Source organism: Amia ocellicauda, chromosome 4 (assembly GCF_036373705.1).
Source record: "Amia ocellicauda isolate fAmiCal2 chromosome 4, fAmiCal2.hap1, whole genome shotgun sequence".
Classification (NCBI taxonomy): domain Eukaryota; kingdom Metazoa; phylum Chordata; class Actinopteri; order Amiiformes; family Amiidae; genus Amia; species Amia ocellicauda.
Window position 1 is genome coordinate 20,469,268 of NC_089853.1, and position 23,379 is coordinate 20,492,646.

General features: G+C 41.4%; 1 protein-coding gene across 1 annotated transcript in view; it reads left to right on the plus strand.

The window, feature by feature from the left end:
* The window catches only part of adam10a (ADAM metallopeptidase domain 10a), an 86,490-nt gene that overhangs the window by 53,523 nt on the left and 9,588 nt on the right, over positions 1–23,379 (plus strand). The window contains exons 3-8 of the mRNA XM_066701305.1: positions 911–1,029; positions 7,925–8,083; positions 17,014–17,114; positions 19,430–19,585; positions 20,861–20,953; positions 21,259–21,442. Of these exons, the coding sequence (XP_066557402.1) occupies positions 911–1,029; positions 7,925–8,083; positions 17,014–17,114; positions 19,430–19,585; positions 20,861–20,953; positions 21,259–21,442 (812 nt within the window). The remainder of the gene's footprint in view (positions 1–910; positions 1,030–7,924; positions 8,084–17,013; positions 17,115–19,429; positions 19,586–20,860; positions 20,954–21,258; positions 21,443–23,379) is intronic.

Consider the following 23,379-nt stretch of genomic DNA (forward strand, 5'->3'; position numbering starts at 1 on the left):
TCACAGAACTCTCTCCCTTCAGGGCTCTGAAGTGCAGTCAGGGTTCTCTACTCCCAGGTGGAATTGGATTGTACAGGCTGTACAAATATAGCAAATACAATAAAATATAAATAATATGATACACATCTAATACAAAATAGTGAGATAGTGTTTAGTTTTTCTCTTCCCTTTTTGTCCAACTGATTTTCCTGGCTTAAGGATAGTTAGACTTTGATTAAACTTCATATTTTCCGGGCCTGACCTTCTCTGTGTGGAGAAATGAAGTCACTGTACCAACGGACAGTGTCAAGGATGACTGATTTCTAGGCAGTGACGCTTTGGTTTTGAAGCAGTGGACTCTGACACAGTTATATTTCTGCTGGCTTTATTTTGTATTTATTTATCTGTTGGTTTTTTTTGTTGCTATCCAAACGATAATGTAGAAAATTCCTGTCCTCTACAGTCTTGGAGGACCCCGAAACCCTGCTTGTGCTGGGAATCACAGTTGATTTGATTTGACTAGACAATAAAATTTCAAACACAGGATTGACTTTTGCTGCCCCTTCCTCCGTGTGATTTACGCAACAGTTGACAACTTGCAAAACCTGAAAAGGAATCAGTGGCTGTGCATTGGGGTGTTTGGTTTATTTGTAAGGGGTCTGCTTATTGTGCTGTGCCACTGCGCCGTGTCTTCCACTCACAATACTGTGAATTGCACTGATAAGGTTTGAGCTGCTTTGTGTTCAAGGCAGGAACTGAAATTACGAATACCTGCTTAGTGAAGCTTGGTCACCTGAAAACATGTAATTAAGCAAAACTACAACAGCTGTGTAGATCATGTGAACTGTCAAATTGAGCATTTAAAAGGACTGGAGGAACTACATGTGAAAAGATGCACTTTTGTTTGAAGATTTTTAATTTTTTTTCCCAGACATTTCAATCTGCGAATGAAGAGAGAGACGTCGCTGTTTACACCAGACTTTAAAGTGGAAATGTCAGCCGAAGAGATGGATTATGACACTTCCCACATTTACACTGGAGAAATCTACGGTAAGTCTTATTAATTATTTCTGGGAAGGCTTTGTGCAGTTGCTAGGGAGGCATCTTGGCCCGTGTGTGCGCGTGTGAGCATCAGCGCGCGTTCAGGGGGTGGTGTGAGCACTTTGCAGTGTGAAAGCCGCTTCTGTTGCCTTTGGGGGAGTTCAGCGACATGGTGTAATACAAGAACCGTTTGTGCTGTTGGTTGGGAATGTGAGAGAATTATCGAGAAACACCCCAATTCGATTTCCTGCCTGTATTACCTTAAAAGAAAAAATGATAAAAATCAAACCAAAATATGGGCATTATAAATTGTATGTAGTATTATTATTGTATTGTTGTTTGTTAGTTATTGTTTTGTTTATTTATTCCATGTCCCTGTCTCTGCCTTTCTGTAATATTGATTTGATTGCAGCTTCTTACTTGTGAGTGTATATCTGTCACCAGCCCTGTATTCCACAAGACTTGGAATTATGCCTTCACACGCTTGTAAATGTAGTGGCTGAGTTATGCCCACTCGACTCGCACTGTAACTTCCTCACTCTGCACTGTGCTGCAGTTTCCCGAAGACATGCATCTCTCATTTTTATTCCACAGGATCCTATTACAGTTGTGTAATGTCCTCAATCACTTGGTTTGCAGTGATAAATTTAATTGCTTGAAGGTGCGCCGAGTGACTAAAGTAATAATTGGAAGTGGCAGAAAAAGATGTTAATGCTTTGCAGACTCCCACCACTAACAGATTGACTCCTGCCTTCAACATTTTTAATAAAATGAGCCCCAGCCTTATTAGTTTTCTACTGTTCTTAGAGATGTGCAGTACTCTGTCTCCCAAAAAGGCTACAGACTGTCCGTAATTATTATGGATTTTTTAGCATTTGCTACAAATGTAATGCGTCTCTAATAATACCTGAACAAATATGGTTTAGCTGTGAGGCTCATAATCACAGAGCGATCTTTTTCGTGGTTCAGGTCAGCAGAAGATGAAGGTGCAAAGAGCAACCTTACTTTGATTTATGTTTTCTCTGCTGGGACTAATATACCTGTCGTTCGCCTCCCTCTGACTTCAGGAGACTCGGTCTGGAGTTTCGGGTCTCCGCTGGCTCTTTGTGTGTATATACTCCGTGCTGGAAGAATCGGTGGGAATGTTGGTAGTGGCTTATACCTTGCAGCAAGGGTACCTCATGATGGCCTTTACTACTGGAAACAATAATTCAATAATTATAACTATAACGTGTGGCATTTATTTTTCCTTGTGCTCAGATTATGGGCAAGGTTGACTTTCCAGCATGCTGTCATCCGCATTGTTACGTGACACTGTGCTGCACGTGATTGACAGCCACATGTATAGTAGAATTCACCAGAGAATCGACTCCAGCTGGATTGCAGCCTTTTTCACATAAATTAATGTTTTTCCCCCACCCTCAAGAAAGCTTTCATTAATGTAGCTGGCGAGCCATTTTATTAAAGGAATGTATATTGAAAAAAGAAACCGAAAGAACCTTGGTAACCTTGGTAGCAATCGTTTTATATTTCTTCTCACAATGCCTTACACCTAAGCAGGGGAACAGTCTGCTGGGTGTATGCTGTACTGAAAGAGATCTTCTGTAACATGTTGTCAAAATTCATGCCGTTTCCATTATGTCTTGTTCTCTAGGCACTCTTTCACGCTGCCTCGTTTCTCCCTGATTGCAAGTATTCCGTTTGTTATGAAAATCGTCCGCCTCAGCACTCTCTTTTCTGGGAATTTGCTGCTGTTCTCCTAACAGCTGTTGAAATCTATATAGATGTGACGCTTTTCAGGGTTTTTACCCCCCCCACATCAATGCAATTTGAGCTATGGAAAAACTGCGGCATTCTAATTCCAGATAAGAGCCTTGAGCGTGTACTGCCACTCCACTGTGGCCCCGGAGAGGCCGGGTGACTTGCTAAAGCTGGCTGGAATAAATTGGAAAAGGTGGTCTTTTTTTTTTCCCTCATTTTAACTCACTTTAATAAAAGCTTCTAAGAACAGAACAGGCTTTGATGTTAAAAGGGTTCTGAACATCTTGTAAAACTACAGACCCCTACTCACTTGCAGCTTAATTTTATTTTTTTTGTCAAATTTTCCTTCCTTCTATATGAATATGAATAATGTATTAATTAGTTATCAAAGCCACTCCCACCAAGCACTCGAAAGTCCAATCAGCAGCTCCAATGTTTTTACAGGTGATGGTCACTGTGAAATGTTTGTCATGTGTGTGGTTTGCCTTTTAGGTCTTTACTGTCCAGAGTCCATTCTTCACATACCATGATGTGGGCAGTTTGAGTTTTGAATTCTGAATTCCATTTACGTTGCATTTTGGTCATACGTTTTTTAATTCTCTTCAGGTGGACAGGGTTTAGAATTCGTACACTCAGGCACACATGCTTGCCGGATGGTCTAAGAATCGTGCACCAACTGCTCTTTCGCCGTGTCTGTGACGGAACCGGCACCACAGTCGTGACAGCAGGCTTTATTAAATAAGTATGTAAACGGCTTTGGTGATACAATTCAAATCTGCTTTTATAAGGAGATTTATTTTTATTCAGGAGCACAATTCTCTCGTTACTGTCCGAGTGGATCCAGTTATCCCGAGTAGAGGGCATATCCCGTCCCTCCGCAGCGCAAAGGATATGAGTATATGATAGATATGATATGATAGATTTTTACAATATAGCTGGAAAACTGCTCTGGTTAGTCTAGGGAACTACAGTGCATCCGGAAAGTATTCACAGCGCTTCAATTTTTCCACATTTTATGATGTTACAGCCTTATTCCAAAATGGATTAAATTAATTATTATCCTTAAAATTCTACAAACAATACCCCATAATGACAATGTGAAAGAAGTTTGTTTGAAATCTTTGCAAATTAAAAATTTAAAACAAAAAAAGCACATGTACAGTGAGGGGAAAAAAGTATTTGATCCCCTGCTGATTTTGTACGTTTGCCCACTGACAAAGAAATGATCAGTCTAATTTTAATGGTAGGTGTATTTTAACAGTGAGAGACAGAATAACAACAACAAAAATAAAAAAAAACACATTTCAAAAAAGTTATAAATTGATTTGCATGTTAATGAGGGAAATAAGTATTTGATCCCCTATCAATCAGCAAGATTTCTGGCTCCCAGGTGTCTTTTATACAGGTAACGAGCTGAGATTAGGAGCACTCCCTTAAAGGGAGTGCTCCTAATCTCAGCTCGTTACCTGTATAAAAGACACCTGTCCACAGAAGCAATCAATCAATCAGATTCCAAACTCTCCACCATGGCCAAGACCAAAGAGCTGTCCAAGGATGTCAGGGACAAGATTGTAGACCTACACAAGGCTGGAATGGGCTACAAGACCATCGCCAAGCAGCTTGGTGAGAAGGTGACAACAGTTGGTGCGATTATTCGCAAATGGAAGAAACACAAAATAACTGTCAGTCTCCCTCGCTCTGGGGCTCCATGCAAGATCTCACCTCGTGGAGTTTCAATGATAATGAGAACGGTGAGGAATCAGCCCAGAACTACACGGGAGGATCTTGTTAATGATCTCAAGGCAGCTGGGACCATAGTCACCAAGAAAACAATTGGTAACACACTACGCCGTGAAGGACTGAAATCCTGCAGCGCCCGCAAGGTCCCCCTGCTCAAGAAAGCACATGTACAGGCCCGTCTGAAGTTTGCCAATGAACATCTGAATGATTCAGAGGAGAACTGGTTGAAAGTGTTGTGGTCAGATGAGACCAAAATCGAGCTCTTTGGCATCAACTCAACTCGCCGTGTTTGGAGGAGGAGGAATGACCCCAAGAACACCATCCCCACCGTCAAACATGGAGGTGGAAACATTATGCTTTGGGGGTGTTTTTCTGCTAAGGGGACAGGACAACTGCACCGCATCAAAGGGATGATGGACAGGGCCATGTACCGTCAAATCTTGGGTGAGAACCTCCTTCCCTCAGCCAGGGCATTAAAAATGGGTCGTGGATGGGTATTCCAGCATGACAATGACCCAAAACACACAGCCAAGGCAACAAAGGAGTGGCTCAAGAAGAAGCACATTAAGGTCCTGGAGTGGCCTAGCCAGTCTCCAGACCTTAATCCCATAGAAAATCTGTGGAGGGAGAAGGTTCGAGTTGCCAAACGTCAGCCTCGAAACCTTAATGACTTAGAGAGGATCTGCAAAGAGGAGTGGGACAAAATCCCTCCTGAGATGTGTGCAAACCTGGTGGCCAACTAAAAGAAACGTCTGACCTCTGTGATTGCCAGCAAGGGTTTTGCCACCAAGTACTAAGTCGAAGGGGTCAAATACTTATTTCCTTCATTAACATGCAAATCAATGTATAACTTTTTTGAAATGCTTTTTTTTTATTTTTGTTGTTGTTATTCTGTCTCTAACTGTTAAAATACACCTACCATTAAAATTATAGACTGATCATTTCTTTGTCAGTGGGCAAACGTACAAAATCAGCAGGGGATCAAATACTTTTTTCCCTCACTGTACATAAGTATTCACAGCCTTTGCCATGACAAATTGAGCTGAGGTGCATCCTGTTTCCACTGATCATCCTTGAGATGTTTCTACAACTTGATTGGAGTCCACCTGTGGTAAATTCAGTTGATTGGACATGATTTGGAAAGGCACACACCTGTCTATATAAGGTCCCACAGTTAACAGTGCATGTCAGAGCACAAACCAAGCCATGAAGTCCAAGGAATTGTCTGTAGACCTCCGAGACAGGATTGTATTGAGGCACAGATCTGGGAAAAGATACAGAAACATTTCTGCAGCATTGAAGGTCCCAATGAGCACAGTGGCCTCCATCATCCGTAAATGGAAGAAGTTTGGAACAACCTGGAGCTGGCCGCCCGGCCAAACTGAGCGATCAGGGGAGAAGGGCCATAGTCAGGGAGGTGACCAAGAACCCGATGGTCACTCTGACAGAGCTCCAGCGTGTCTCTGTGGAGAGAGGAGAACCTTCCAGAAGAACAACCATCTCTGCAGCACTCCACCAATCAGGCCTCTATGGTAGAGTGGCCAGAAGGAAGCCACTCCTCAGTAAAAGGCACATGACAGCCCGCTTGGAGTTTTCCAAAAGGCACCTGAAGGCAACCCGATTGAACATCTCTGGAGAGATCTGAAAATGGCTGTGCACCGACGCTCCCCATCCAACCTGATGGAGCTTGAGAGGTCCTGCAAAGAAGAATGGGAGAAACTGCCCAAAGATAGGTGTGCCAAGCTTGTAGCATCATACTCAAAAAGACTTGAGGCTGTAATTGGTGCCAAAGGTGCTTCAACAAAGTATTGAGCAAAGGCTGTGAATACTTATGTACATGTGCTTTTTTTGTTTTTTATTTTTACTTCATTTGCATAGATTTCAAACAAACTTCTTTCACGTTGTCATTATGGGGTATTGTTTGTAGAATTTTGAGGAAAATAATGAATTTAATCCATTTTGGAATAAGACTAACATAACAAAATGTGGAAAAAATATAGCGCTGTCAATACATTCTGGATGCACTGTATGTAGAGTGAGAAACAGTGTATTTTGTTTCTGTTGGTTAATGACATTCCCTGGTTCAAAATCCAGCCCAGATTTTGGCAGCCTTAGTTCGTGGATGAATTTACATTTCTGAAGCAGAAAAAAATAAGCAAATTACATACTTTTTAATGTGATTTTTACATCCTCTCCAAGCAGTGCACAAAATAGTAGCATTGAGAGGCTGTCCAGTGGGATTTGTGCCTCACTTGAAATGCTTCTTGAAAAGTTGAGTGTTATCTTTCTTGAGAAGACCTGCCCATGAATTTAATTGCCCAAGATCAAAGGGGAGACTCCCAAGGTTTCTATGAATACCTTTGTGATTATTACATGTGCAGTGTTGTTTTCTGTTTGTGTTGGCAGTATTACGGTCTCCCTGCTTGCCTGCTTTGACACTGTCAAATAAAAATACTTAATCTTTTGATATTTAAAATTCATACATTCAGCCTTAATGTTGCCCCCCGAACTCTTGTGTGTGTGCCGCAGTGCGTCGTCTGTGTGGGATGAAGAGACTTGGGCAAAGTGCACGCTAAAACTGCTCCTCAGTGTTCAGTGCTGATATGCTAATATGTTGCTTCATAAATGCCTGTTAAAACTATATTAACTATATTTAATATTGCAATTTGCCATGTCACTTCCTCTTGTTTTTCTAACCATAATATGACTTTGCTCCTTTTTATGTTTTCCTCTGTGAGATCAGTTGGTTTTAAAACTGTTACTGCCATCCACACCCTAAACACACAATCTCCCTGCCCTGCTGCTGACCTGAGATATTGCAGAACTGAGTGTAGATATAGTAGGTGGCAGGGTGCCCTTCTCCTTTCTTTTTCTGATTCTCTCTCTCTCTCACTCTCTTTTTCTCCCCCCCCTGGGTGTGGCGGCTCGCGCTTCTACAGCACGCAGTGGGAATGTGCTATAGGGATGTGCGAGAGCTCGAGTAATGCGAGGCTCCACTTATTTCACAGCTTTCTCCCTTGAAAGCGTGTGAGAACATTTTTTATTTTTACTTTTCATTCTTGCCTGTTTAATTCAGCTCTTATTTAAATCGTTTCTGCCCATTGCAAAAAAATATTCTGTGTGTGTGTGTGTGTGTGTGTGTCTCTGTCTAATTGCAGTCTGACAACTCTGTGATTACTACTGTATTACCTTAGGTATAATTTAAAACTGTCTCTAATGGTTCACAGATTTCATGTTCACTTAAGGAGAAAAATAATGCTTGTTAGGTAAAAGGAAAAAAAAACAATAAACGTAATCCACATCTGACCCTGATGAGTCTCGGGGTGAGGGGTCACTGATGTTGTGGAGCAATCCTGTTGGGTTGATCTTCACTTGACTGATCTTTCTCTCCCCTGTCTTGCAGGTGAGCAGGGCAGCATGAGCCACGGCTCTATAGTGGATGGCAAATTCGAAGGCTTCATCCATACCCGCCAGGGAACATATTATGTGGAGCCCTCTGAGAGATACATGAAGGACCGAGAAGTGCCTTTTCACTCGGTTATTTACCACGAGGATGACATCAGTAAGTCCTTTGCATCATTTTTTTTTTCTTGGTTGGTTGGTTTGTTTTTTCCCCAGCTCAGTTTGGAGAAAACCTTTCCCAAGCACTTTCAGAGTCTCCAGCTTCTTCCAACTAATGTGACTTCCTGCAATGCACGTACACATACAGCGCTGTTGGTTTTGGAGTCCCGGAGATTGTTCGTGCACGTGCACTAGTACGGCTCAAACCCAGCCTACTGCACACCCAAAGACCCACACCACTAAAACTCAGGGAAGGTGGAGAAATGCCCCCCCCCCAATTTGTGAAAAATCAACAAAGATGGGCTTAACATGCATCCCAGTTTGCTTTCATGCTTCCTGTGTCTTTTGCAAAGTTTTGAACACTTATTTCATATACCGATGTGATTTGTTTGGAGAGTAGCAACATTATCTCCACCTGAGCAGAGCTTTGCGATGAGAGAGAATAATAGGTTTATGGGTCACTCATGCCAACATATACAAGCACATGCACAGGAGGGGTGGCGAAATGGGTGAGACTGCACCATTCTAGACCCTGCCCTCAGCACTTGATGGTGGCAGTCTGTTCCCTCGGCGATTCCGGTTTCCCCTCCCTACTGTTCTGCTGTTGTATCTGACTTTTTTGTTTGGTTAGGTTTTTTTTTTTTTTTTATACTCAGGGCCCAGTTCAATGGCTTTTTGTTTTGTTTGGCTTTGCTGATAAGGTGCACAGCTCTCAAAAGAAAATGAAGGGGGTGAAGGCCTAACCTTACTGGAGAAACCTCTCCTTCTCCCCTTGGGAACAGTCCAAAGGAGACCCCTCTTCCACAGAGCAGAAATAATTTGCAGCTACAGCTGTAAGTTTAAGACAAACTAAATCTGTGCCGATGTCTGTGGTTGCAGTTTGACAGAATTTGAAAGGGCCAGCTGTCTTTTGTGCACAGTGTAATTTGGATTCCCTTTTAAAAAAAAAAAAAAAATGATGGGAGAAAGCATTCAGCAAAGCACCAGTAGTAAATGCAAACAGACTAGAGGCTGAGCCCACAACATACAATGTATTGCTTTTGCACAACATCACAAGAGCTTACAAACAACACTGCAGTAAATACATGTAGTCCCATTACAGTGAACAAGATTAAGTAATTAACTGTGCCCTACCTTTGTCATAAGATGACGCAGAACTGCCCTGCTCTTTGAGTCTGATTTACACCGATCAGCCATAACATTTTGACCACCTGCCTAATTGTGTTGGTCCCCCTTTTGCCGCCAAAACAGCCCTGACCTGTCGAGGCATGGACTCCACTAGACCTCTGAAGGTGTGCTGTGGTATCTGGCACCAAGACGTTAGCAGCAGATCCTTTAAGTCCTGTAAATTGCGAGGTGGGGCCTCCATGGATCGGACTTGTTTGTCCAGCACATCCCACAGATGCTCGATTGGATTGAGATCTGGGGAATTTGGAGGCCAAGTCAACACCTTGAACTTGTGATTCATCAGACTGGGCCACCTTCTTCCATTGCTCCATGGTCCAGTTCTGATGCTCACATGCCCATTATAGGCGCTTTCGGCAGTGGACAGGGGTCAGCATGGGCACCCTGACTGGTCTGCGGCTACGCAGCCACATACTCAACAAACTGCGATGCACTGTGTGTTCTGACACCTTTCTATCAGAACCAACATTAACTTTCTTGGCAATTTGAGCTACAGTAACTCGTCTGTTGGATCGGACCACACTGGCCAGCCTTCGCTCCCCACGTGCATCAGTGAGCCTTGGCCGCCCATGACCCTGTCACCGGTTTACCGCTTTTCTTTCCTTGGACCACTTTCGATAGGTACTGACCACTGCAGACTGGGAACACCCCACAAGAGCTGCAGTTTTGGAGACGACCCAGTCGTCTAGCCATCACAATTTGATTAACCATAAATCAAAGCCGACTGTAAAGAATTCCCAACCCTAAACCGATGATAATTAAGAAATCATAACTGTTCCCACACTATATGTACAAAGGAGTCATATTGAATGACGTGTTTGGTGCTTAAAAGCCATCTTGGTGAGAGGTAAAAGCTCAGTTTTTTTTTTTTTTTTTTGTACATTGTCAGCTGTGTGATTTTTTTATAATTTAAAAACCTGTTTGACCTCCCTACTATATGGCAGACTCAAATTAGCGAGGAAGACCGAATCCAAGGAGTAACTTTGATTCAGATGTCACTGTAGATAGTGTTTTTAACAACTGCTGTTTCATATGCTATAAAGGGGAGAATAGAAGCGATTTATTTTTTAAGTGTGATTGTGCCTGAAAAGTGTGAAATGAAGCGCATGACACTGTTCTAAATATAACCCTGATTGAAATGCAATCCATTTAATTGCAGCTGTCATTGACTAGCAATAGAGTGAGTCATCTATGGGTTTCTGTCTCCTGGGTACTGTTCCGCCCCAAGAAGAAACTGCAGCTGGGTTATCAGTTTTTATGCCATTGTTTTTTTGTTTGTTCCCTCCCCTTTTTCTCCTGAAGAATTAAGGTTTCCAGACCCTTATCTGCCAGCCGCAGGTTGTGTCTGAAGTAGCAGGAGAAGCGCAAAGTGGAACACAAAGTTGAAGGCGAGATTCGATCCTTCATGCTCCTAGATACTGTGTTCTCCCAAAGGGCAAAGTGTGACACGGATTTGTGTACTACCTTGCTTAAAAAAATAATAATAATAATAAAAAAAAAAATTGTTTTAGCGAGTGTGTGCGCGTTTGAACGAAAGTGTGTGTAACATGCATTTACCCTCAGTTGCTTTCATACTTCTTGTGTGATATGCATGCCATGATTATCTTAGAAACTCATCCTTAGCTTGTTGGTGCGACTGTGTTTATCCTTAAATTAACTTAACAGTAGTGTTGCGCTAAATTGACCGTAAATCGAGCTGGTGGAGGATAGGTTTCTCAATTGCTGTGGTTTCACACGACGTTCACGCCCTAGAAAAAAAAAATGAAAATAGAAAACCCAGAATCCGGTGTGGTGAATTTCTTTAACTAGCTTGTTTGATAACTTCCCCTATTTCTCCTTTGTTCCCTCAGTGTTGCATTTCTTTATTTCCTATATAATGATAGGCTCTGCTGACAAACTCCCATAAGTATTCAGATCTTGGCAGCAGTCTCTGAACAGCAAGGCTTTATTCCTGTCCCCCCATACTCTGTGTAGTAGAGTTCTAGTAACAGTACATTAAGTGTCTAGTATTGTAGAACCAGCGTTTCAAAACTTTTCTAAGCAAACCGAGGACTAAGGATTACCATTTGCAAACTGCTAAAAGTAATCTTACTTAATTGGCTTCCTAATACAGGTGTCAGATCTTCTAAGGCAGGGTTGCCATGCAGTCGTGGTGCTGTTGTTCCTGTGTGAGGAACTGAAATTGCATCGAGGTTCACTCAGACCTTAACCGTGGCTTATCAACTCACCCTGAGCAGCTCACTCCTTAGCGCCTCCTTGTGGTCTGAAAGCAGTCTGACAAAGTACTCAAAGTATTAATTTCTGTTTTGAGATTAACCACAGCTGCAGTAAGAACAGGAACTATTCTTAAATTGAATTAATTTTGAAAAAGTACAGTATTATCCAACATTTAGTTCCCACCTTCTTGGCTGCGCTGCCTACATTTCTCAATCTGAATCGCTCTACCTCTAATTTCAGTGTGGCCCTTGTTTGTTGTTGGGCAGATGGACATGAAACAAATAAATTAACAAATACTTTTATGACTGAGACAAACAGAGTTACTCCAAAACATGTATTTTTGTTCCTTGTTTTAAAGCTACAGCTTTGATGGAATAGTTTCATTCAGATCAGCCTGAGTCTCTCTGTGTTCTGAGCATTTTCTAGAATAGCAACAAGAAATTACAGATAATAAAATGATTAATTTCAGCAGAGGCAATCAAGCACATCAACCACCTATATTTAGATTTTCAAACACACTTGGTTAAATATAACCCGCCTTGTAAGCAAATTAACATTTCTGAAGTAGCTCTTCAGCTTTGAAAATAAACGATAATGTCTAATTTGGGGTTCTCTGTGCTCTAAAAGCACATCTCTTGAAAATGGAGAAAATATTTGAAAGTAAATGAAGAAACTGATGAATACTCGCTGTTTTTGCAAAAGCACCCACTTTTTTTTGGTCAGACTTTTCTCTCTTAGTCCCTTTTCATTTACAACAGTCTATGATTTGCATCTCAATGAGGTGGCATTCAGCGGCTGGACAAAGGGAGCTCTTTGTTGAATTGGAGAATATATTGTCAGCGATTAATAAAATGCCTTGCTCCCCGTATCCAGTCAATGCAGTGACCAGCGCTGGGCAATCTCCCATTAGTGACTTTACAACAAACAAGCCATAAAAAAAAAGAGAGAGGGAGAGACAGTAGCCGATTCAGAAATCCCCCTCCTCATTACTGGCGGCCAAGCAAGATGTTATGTGTTGAGTCATCAGCCAAATCAGTTAATGTAAATTGGCTCCAGTAATTGATTTAAGCATTAAGCATGGGTGTTTGGAAAGGAGTCTTGGCAGTCAGGGGGTCCTTGACTTTATAGAAACTTACCTATGAAAACAAAGTACAATATATGCTGACAGTGAGCTAATTCTGGCTTTGAGATAAGGAGGGCTTGGTTATATTGGTGATTTTTGTGGTTTGTTTGACATTTATGTATCAAACAAAAAACAAGGTTTTATATGAAAAGATGCCAAGAATTCCCACTCTGCATATTGCTTTTTAAATGCACCAAAAATCTAAGCAAGGGAAAATTAATTTAACACGGTTGAATGCGGTTGAAGACCACTATTAATAGGTATCCCTCAAAGCTGATCGTATTCCGCTATTAAATTATAAATATATTAAATCCAGTAAACCCTCCATTATACAGTTGTCTTATTAGCAGAATTAGTGATGGACAAGCTTAATTCTACTAGCAGCTAAGGCTATTAATGTTTTTGCAATCCCTATGGGGCCTGGGGCCAAACCCTGCTTGAAAATGAGGGCTGAGGTGGAGACTTAGAGATTAGTGTTCATGCATAAGGTAAGACAAAATCTAAATTGAACCCGGGAAGAGGTACAGTAAAAGATGCATTGACATTAGACAGTTTTGGTTATGCAAGTTTGAAGAGTCTCCTAAAATGATTTGGGACGTGCTCTTGTGGTCAGGAGGTCAGTTCTTTATTCAGACATCTCGCTATGTTTCAAGTTCACACAGCATTTTATAAGAAACTTGACATCATAATACAGGACTGAGTTTTCTATTCTGCCTGGTAACAGCACCAGATTAGTGTAATGGGAAAATAGTCTTCATACAAGAGTTTCAAGGCTGCAGTAAAGCAGCTCCCTCTGGCAGAATTTGTGTTTGTATCACAGACTGCAGATATTATTAATAGTGTAGGAGAGTACAGACAATACACAAAGCATACCTTAACGCTAAATAACAATTTGGGTTCTTTGAGTTTTACTAAGAAATTGGTGTGTTTTACACTCACCCAGCGCAAAGCAGTGTTCCTCCTCAGAGTTAATGAGTGGATGTTGGGTGCATCAGCAAACCTGGGCCGTAGATAATCTGAATCCTGTCCACTTGTGAAAAGGCAGTGTTCATCAGGAAGTCCCAGCATGAAGCTGTTGAAAGTATGGGTAGGGGGTGGAGGTGTGTGTGGGGGGGTGGATTTTTTTTTTTTTTTTTTTTTTCCCCATGAGGACTGCACTTGTCTTTTGTGTCTTTTGTGTATGTTGCAAAATCTCTCTCTCTCAAAACCTCTGCTTGCCATTGCACTGAACTCTCAGCTTCAGATTGATCAAACAGGTTCCTGAGAAAAATACTGTACGTCCCCGGGGAGCGAGGAATAATGTTGATATTATCTCAGGGTTCTCATTAGCCACAGCTACCAGCCCCGGCCTTCACAGGAGATGCAGCTCAATTACACGCTAATGGGAGCGAGCAAACAAAGTAACTAGGAGTCAGGATTCAGTAGGGCACTTAATCTTTAAGTATGGAAATGCCAATAAAGCTTGTGTACAAGGTATGTGTAAAGACTTGCCAGCGGTGTCAATGTTTAACACACACGCACATCTACACACATACTCTCGCGCACACACACTCCCACCCTTGCACTCACACACACTTCCTTCTCAGCTGTCATCTTGGGGAGTCTGTCAGACTGACTCAATTTGCTCTGGTTGAATTCGCCTCCAGTTTTTGTTCTTGGAGACTATGAGAGGTGGGGGGAATGCAAAAGTGCTGTGTAATGGGTTTGCCAAACTACAGAGAAATAATTGGAACATCTGTGCCTGCTGTTAAAATAAACCATCAATGTCGTCAAGCGCCTGCTGCTTTCTTAGTGTTAACACTTCCAAAGTGATCTTCAGTTGTTTTTTCCACTGAGATTTTATTTTATTTAAATTACTGGTTCTAAATTTCTTTTAATTATTTCATGAATATATTTGCATTCCCTTTTCCTGTTTGTGTTAAGAGTGCTTGAGCAATGTATCTTTATTTATGTGCTAGTTTTACTACACTTAAGTTGTAGAAATGAGCATTACCTTTTTTGAATTTTGTGTTGGTCGGCGGGGTTCTGGAAAGTCAATTCAACAGTTCACACCCCGGCCTTGTCGGTCACAAGGGAGCTGTGAGAAGTGCAAGTGTTGTGTAAAACCCTCAGCCCTCGGCTTCCTGGGCTCCCTGACACCGAGTGACCCTGTTTGTCCTGGAGTGCAGTGAGATCATGAAGTGCAATCAACAAGCCATGGAGCCAGAATGGAAAACTAAAGCTCCCTTCACCTCCACTCACTGGTTAGCTGGGGCCATTGAGTCATGAGAGTAGTTCAGGTGAACTAAACAAGCTCATTCCTATTTGTATCAGTTTGTTGGTGGGGATTTTGCAGGGCTTCTGAAAATTATGTTGTCTTGGTGCACACAATCCTCATGCTGTAGAGTCGCTACAGTATACCCATGCATCCATCAGTATTAAATAATCAGTTGGAGCCTCACTTGGTGGACACGGGGCACAAGGCAGGGTTCACCCTAGATGTTATGCCAGTCCATTGCCCATTATCTAAAATGTACCGACTTATTATAATTTTTAATATAGAGTCCCTCGGCGACTTGCTCAATGTGAGTGCGAAACCTTTTATCCCTCTTCGATGGCCTGGTATCTACCAGGAACAGGAAGGTCTGGTACCATAACGAAGATAATCTTTCAATTGTGGGGGTTATTATGCCTTCGAAACCTCGTTCACAATGTGCTGAAATGGGGGAGAAACCTAAGTTACAATAACTGCTCCACGCGGATTAGAGAAATTAGCAGTGTCAGCTCAGCCAGACTATTACCCACTGCGGTTTGTTCTTTCGGGTTAAAGAGGATGAAAACTTGTCATATCTGGTTTGAAATCCCATTATACACTAAGGTAAAAAATCCTTTTCAGGTATGATGAGGTTTAGGGTTTTTTAAATGATTTGGGGAAAAAATGTAAAATCTTGCCACGAGCACCATTTTCTGAGGAGAGAAAAGTTTCCTTTATTGATAGGCACAACAAGTTCATAGGGTGGGAGGAGCTCTACTTTCTTTAAATTGAAATAACAAGATAATTTGGTAAATCTTTGCTGATAGATTTGCGGTTTCCAATTTCCAGATATTTCTGCTTGTTGGGTGATTGCAGTGATTCAACATGACAAAACCAAGACCTGGCAACATCCTACACAGATGTGCTCCGTGTGGTGGCTGGAAGTGATTAGGCCCTATCCCCCTCTGTGCTGCAAAAATGTCTAATTTTTTCAGTCATGAAAAAAATATTGTCAGTCACTCCCCCCGAAACAAGCCCCTGACCTTATAATGGCCTTGGCACATTACGGCTGTACAGCCTAGTCCCAAAGGCAGCTGCTGCTTCTGCCACATTTGGATACAATAGAATTGCCCTTCTGTGCCCCTTTTCCAATACTGAACACCTACAGCTTATCCAAGCTGCTGCTTCTTGTCAGAGCCTTTTGCCCTTGCATGTTTCTGGGCGGAGATGCTGCAAGACTCACTTGAATTTCTCCAGGTTTGGCAACACAGGGTTTGCAGACTGGATTGTCAACCCATTAGAAGTGAACATTCTTTATGTTTAAAACCACTGATGTAAAATGTGGCTGGAGGGTAGAACAGATTCTATTGAGCACGGTGTCAGTTCTGAGAGATGCTGCGACTGCAGGAGTAGTAATGCACTGTGATTCTCTGTTGTGTGAGGCAAGAAGTCCCTGTATCTCAGTGACACAACAGTAATTGGGATGATCTTTATTTTTGTCATTGTATGTATGTATGATGCATTTTACACTTTTGAAAATAACTTTGGTCAACATATTTGTGTTGCGCTGTCGTGCAGTCCAGTGCATTGTGGGAGCAATATATTTTAATTTAGTCATGCCTGTTTGTCTTCCGATACACTTTTGTGACATTTTCTTTTAAAATAGAAATTGCAGGTAAATTAACCAAATTGCATTCTTTTAATATTTAGAGTAGCCTTTTAAAATCAACATTTTCCAAAAGTGATTTAAAGGAAGCTATCACAGTAGGCCTGTAGTTCAAGTCCAGGAGATGCATTACAAAGCATGCACAATGGGCTAATCAGTTGTTTGTTTTGTTTTGAGTTTTTCAAATCCAGATGGGTAATTCTAACAAACTCTACATGCAGGTTTAAGTTTCAAAGCACTTCAGATTCCAAGCGTTTGCATGACATCGACTGTATGTGTGTCTGAAACGTGACATTTATACACAGGTGTACAATGCAATTGGCTCATCTAGGTAATGAAGGTAATCTGATGTTGCACAGGCTTGTAACTGGAAAGTTAGAGAGAAGGCCTGTCTGTGTAGGTTTGTACAAAGTGTGAGCAGAGACCTAATCTGTATTCACAGAGTTGATTTATAATAAGTTAAAGAAAGCTTTGTAAATGAGAGAGTGATCCTGTTTTCTCTTCTAGACTACCCCCACAAGTACGGACCAGAAGGAGGCTGTGCTGATCGCTCGGTGTTCGAAAAGATGAAGAAATACCAGGCCTCTGGGGTTGATGCGATGCCCAAGGTGAGAATTTAATCTACGAACATTGCATTGTTCACTGTGCTGTCGAAGGTGCTATCAAGTTGTGTGTCTGTCTGGATGAGAAGTCACCACTGCCCTCCCCCACATACCACGAGCACACTAAGGGCAAACCTCAAAGCTGTGCAATCTTTGCAGGACCTTTAAGACAGTCCGTACGGAAGATGTGTAGCGTAGCTGCCAGTTTAACTCCTCTTGTGTGTCAGGCAGATATGAAAGGGAATTGCTCTCTGGCTCTCTCAGTCAGAAACAGCCAGTCATTTTACCCTCAGTACTGACCATTTTAGAGCAGGGTTTTTTGCAGCCTTCCGTGACCTAGCTGTGAGTAAATGTGCTGAATAATCAGGTTGAGTTTGACCTCTGTGCCATGCCTGGGTACTCTAAGTGCAGCGTTTGCCTTCCAGCATTGTAGGAAAAAATGTCCTTTTGTAAAATAAATACAAAAATGAATCGATAGAAAAAGCCCCAACTTTTCAGTTGATTAAGTTAACCCAAAGCTCATAAGTGTTTCTTTTAATTTTTATGAATTTGATTTTGTCCAAACTGTACTTTTAGTTTGTTTTTAAATGTAAAAAAAAAATCAGGAAAAAAACCTTGGAGAGACTTAGTCATTTCATTGCTAGATAGGGTGGAGTAATTCCCTGTTTGTATTGTTGACTCAGCAGATAACTATTTCAGAATGATTTAATGCATTTGTTCCCTCTGCAACCTACGCCTAGAAGGAAACAAAATAATGAAGATAATTCAAACTGATGTGGTGCAGTGTGTCCTATCTTTGTGACATTTTACTAAAGAGTGTGGATAAAGAATCTCCCTTAAAAGCATAGTCGTTTTTAAATTGTATAAAGAGATACTTGAGCACTCCCTAATTACTGTTCATGCATGGCGTAATGACACAGAAATTCGAGTCGAACCACACTGTCAAATGCTCTGTGCCAAAGTTTACTCGACAAGTCTTTTTTGTAGGAAAATAATAATGTTAAAGTAAAGGGATTTCTGAAATTATTATTATGATGGAATTGATTTACAAAATTCAAATAGAAACAAACACTTGGGAGAGAATCATTAGATTTAGAGTTTGATGATCCTCCTGCAGAAATATAGTCCTTAGCGCCCTGGTGTCCCACAGCCCCCCCCCCACACAGTTAAATTGTTGCCCTGCATCTTAATTACTGGTGCAAAAGGTCATTTGCTGCTTTCCATATTGGATTATCAATACAGTAGAAGTACAAACCTGCTTTCTTGCTGATTTCCAATAGTTTTTTTCTATATTTGTCTGTACGTAGAATGTTTTCTTTACCGTTCTTGTATTGATCTTTTTATTGCACTGGGCATTTTTACAGAACTGGAGAACTGCAAAGGAAATGCTGTCGTAATTTGTTCACACCGGGCCAAAATAGATCAGACAGGGTGATGCTCTTCCCTGTGTTGAGTTTACATTAATGTTGGGTACTATCACTGCTCTCTGACACAAGGCCTCAGATGGTTGCAGAGAGGGGAGAGTTGTAGATTTCGTTGTCTTTTTCAGTCGCCTATCAATCTTCTCCTGCTCTGCCCTGGAGACGCCCATGTTTCCAGGAAGGACGACTGAGAGAATAAGTAGGATAGTGATGTGAGGAGAATTCCACCCTCTGGACTCCACCCTCGAATGCACAACTGCATTCATTGTTTTACTGGATTATTTATGAGGCTGACTGCTCAGTGGTAGAAACTGTGCTGCAGCCCTACTCTGAGAGGTCTTTCCCTTTTTCTTTCTCTTTCCTTTTTTTTTTTTTTTTCATTTGCATTTGATTTGATAATGTGAGATTTTTTTCCTCAGCAATTAACCAGCTAATTTAAGCAGCTGCCGCCAGGGAGACAACGCTCTGTCTCCCCTCAAACGTCTGTATCACAGCTTTGTGAAAGCAGCTTCCTGTACTGCCCTCTCTCAGCACCCAAACAGTGTCTCTGAAGTGAGCACTGCGCCCCTTTGGAAAGACACCCTGCAGACAGCCTGAGGGATTTGTAGCAGCAATCTGCAGTAGTGGTTCGGGCACTATAATAATTATTATAATAGTAGTAGTAGTAGTAATTGTGCATCTTGTATCAGTTTACGGTGTCACAAAACAATCAATTTCCATCCTAACTGTAACAAACTGCTAATTAATTGATACCAGAAAAAAAAAATTATAATAAAAAAAAAAAAATTTAAGTTCAGTTCAATTTCAAGTGTCTGTCACCTCGTGGATCAGCCCAAGCTTTTCTGCCTCCCCTCTTGGACGCCATGCGCCCGTTTAATGTGAGCCTCTCTCCCCCACCAGGAGAGCAGCCCTGTGCAGGAGGAGCAGCCTGAAGGTCCCGTCCTGCTAAGAAAGCGCCGGGCTGCCCAGGTAGAGAAGAATACCTGCCAGCTTTTCATCCAGACCGACCACCTCTTCTTTAAGTACTATGGCACCCGAGAAGCAGTGATTGCTCAGGTAAGGCTGGCATTTTAAAACCCGGGTCTGGTGCAATGGGGAAGGGTGAATGGCAGGGGAAGAAACTAATAAACAAACAAACACCTGTGAGCATAATTTTCTATGTAATAACTGTGATAATTAACTACAGCAGCCAAATATTTTGTGTAGATATCCCTCGAGTCTTACATCTGAGCCGTAAACAAATTAGGCTGATGACTAATCTTTGTGGAACTATGCCTGGTTTGGTCAGAGCATATACTGAAGCACAGTTTGATATCAGGGAAAGTCTGACCCACATGTAAGAGAGGAAAAACACACACAAAACAATTCATTGTTTTGGTTGCAAGCAAAACCAGCAAAGTGTAACAAGGCTCAGAGTGGGTCAACCATTAAACAGTCTGTATTGTAGATTGTTCATTTTGCTCTTGCTCCAGTTTTAGTCATTTGTGCATCTATAACATTTCATTCTTAGCAGCCATAAATCACTTTGCCCTGTGTGAGCACTTTTAATTCATAATTGTGGAGGGGAAAAACACCAAGTTAATTGGAGCCATTACCACAGCTCTATTTCTAATGCAGTGGAAAGAGGCTGGTGGAATTCAAACCTTTGTTTAAACCTTCAGAGCAGAGGCATTGTGCCAGATTCACTGTGGTGTTATACACATGATTTACGAGTACTTAGAGGAAACTGGCACTCTAGGGATAGTGGTGTGTAAGAGAAAAGAAACTACTTTCATTATTATGAAAGAAATATAATAAAATCTTCTTTTCCACATGGTTTATTAAAGAGTCTCATTTGCAATTATATAACATCTATGCATGTGTGAGTTTGTCTTATTTTTAAAATGAAAACACGTTTTCTGAAAATGTGCCACTTAACAATTTATCATATATAATTAATATAAATTAGTTTGTAGCCAGTAACATGGAAAGTAAGAGAACAAGTACATTAAAACACATCTTTATATATATATAATGTTTACTCCTTTTAAAATAAATAAATAATGATTAACAAATTATTAGCAAAGACACGAGGAGAATCATAAGGACAATAACATTGTTTTGCCTGGGGTGGCACTGTACTATTGGCTGGTTTGCTTATACAGAGATTATACATGTGGACTCTGGGCTCTTTAGATGTAGCTTAAATACTGTTAGCTGTGTTGTCATGCTATTGATTGCTTAGGTGAGCGAGCCTAATACATTTATGTGCCCAAAATGTACATATTAACCTTGCAAAAATTGCCCTTTTTTACGCAAATGCTTTTCCTTGATATTCCTGCATAATTCCAGATCTCCAGTCACGTCAAAGCCATTGACTCCATTTACCAGACCACGGACTTCCAAGGGATACGAAACATAAGCTTCATGGTGAAAAGGATTAGAGTAAGTGTTTGTTAGTATGGATTTTTCATACCTCTCTCTCTCCACCTGCGTTCTGTTGAGGTCAGTGACAGAAACATAAGAACGCATTAATCCCTCAGTAACTGCTAATGCCTTTTAACTGTTGAGGGATGGAAAAGCTCTTCCATTTCAAAATTGATTATCAGGCTGTTAGGGATGAAATTAGTTTGTTATGAAGGATGAAAAATAGTCCAGGTAAAAGCAAAGCAAAAATGCCCTGCCTTTCGCTTGTCCTTTTATTGCTTTTCATTCATAAAAAAAAAAGATGTATTTTATTGTGTCTGTAGATCAACACAACGAGCGACGAGAAAGACAAGACCAACCCCTTCCGCTTCGCAAACATCGGGGTAGAGAAGTTCCTCGAGCTGAACTCAGAGCAGAACCATGATGACTACTGCCTGGCCTACGTCTTCACAGACAGAGACTTCGACGACGGTGTGTTGGGCCTGGCCTGGGTCGGCGCTCCCGCAGGTAAAGTTACATTCAACGTTCGTTTGGTTCCAATTCAGCTATAGAACTGGGAGTGGAATAGGAATTTTGGATTGACTTGATAATGGAGGCGCAATTGAAGCCAAACAACAGGAATTCTGAAATGCCCAGTTCCACTCCTTTGGCCATAACCGTACGATGCCGTTTGTTCCTCAGTGGGCTAACTTTGCACTAACTGCCATATCTACAGTAAAAGAGTTGACAAACTCTTCACCCATCTCAATTTTTTTGTTCTAGTTAAAACTTCCTCTTAAGGGGACTTAAACGCATTTTAAATGTATCAATCCCCTATTTATTTTTTATTTATTTTTGTCTTTCTTCAATTATAGAATCATTAAATACGTTAAATAGGCTAATTGTTTTGGGAGCTTTGTGTATGCTGTTGTAACTACATTCATTTTCCTTTGTTTGTATTGATTGACCTTACATATATTTACTTCAGAAGCAGATAGAATAGCCCCTTCCTCAGTGCAGTCATGACGAGGGTTTAGGAAGCAATTTGTAATGGAGCAGTTCAAAAGTACCCGAGATACACTGTAGTGCGATATGGGCTAAAACCTGTTCTGTGTCTCTGTTGCACAGCTGTGAGCAGAGTTTTTGTGCTGATTCAATACTCCACACAACCTGACTATACCTAATTTAATTCCAAACCTTGTGCAGACTTTGTGCAGGTTTGCCAAGTCTTGACTTTTTCTGCTGGTGCAAAATCCTTTGTTCACTTTTAAAGTTTTGCCTTATCAGCAATTCCTATTTATTTATTTATTTATTAACTTTGGCTGCTCTTCCTCAAGTGAACCTAGTGTTTGTGGTGGGTTTCTGTTTAATCCAGTGCATTTTTTTTGCCTGTTTACACCATAACCTACACAACAATAGTGTGCCCAACAGATAACACGTTATTACAATCAAGCCCCTGCGTACCCCTGTGCTCCAGCCTCGCTGTGCTGAGCATTGAAGTGCTGCACTAGAGGGCACGTGGGTACCTACCTCCTTTGGATAGGGTGCCGAGACATCAGGTGCAGAAATGGACAGGTGTACAACATTAAAAGCGCGTTAATAGCCATTAGTTACATGACTCTAGCTGTAGCTAAGAATTCTGTATGTGGTTGCAGTGACAGCGGAGGTGTACTGAATGAATCGCACGGGTGACGTAGAAACAACCTGACAGCCTGGAGTTCAATCAAGAGGCTTTAAGCTGTCTGTCAAGCCAGTAATCATTTCACACACAACTGGCTGGAGCCTACACAGGCTCTGGGAGCGGAGGGTGTCATTTAAACCCACTGCCTGGTGCACATTTCAACTGTGTTTAATTGAGTTCAGGGTCCTTGTTTCGAGAGCAAACAAATTTCTGAGCTATATAAATCGATCCTTGCCTGGAGGATTTGTAAGAAGTCTGTTGGAAATCCTAATTCTTGGCTTTATTTGACTGGATTGAGCATAACCAGGCTTGGGTTAATGTCCTTTTTATTGGTTTTTGATTAATTATCTTTAAAATGTAAGGGAGATCTTAAGAGAGGCATTTACTCAACAGCAGAAGGCGGTGATAGTCAGTGGCGTGGGCAGCAGGAGATCAAGTAAAATGAGGCCTGGTTGTAGAACTAGAACAGGGCTTCTCTGATCAATCTACCTAATGGTGACACTAAAAAGGCACATCTTTTTTGAAGCTTCTGGGGGAAGCAGATTCTTTTTTTCAAATGTTTCTTCTTGCATGCCTCCCTGCTGTGTAAGATACTGGTGCAGATCTTGTAAGCACCTTGTTAACTGTAAGGAGCGGTGCTGGTGGTGTGGTGGTTGTTGTGAAGTTTTTTAATCTTGTCAGGAACTGTTACGTTTCCAACGGTTACAGAAATTTGACTGTACGACGTCTGTTTTTAACATTGACCCTTATGTGACAGACACACACATACTCCCCCACCCCCCAC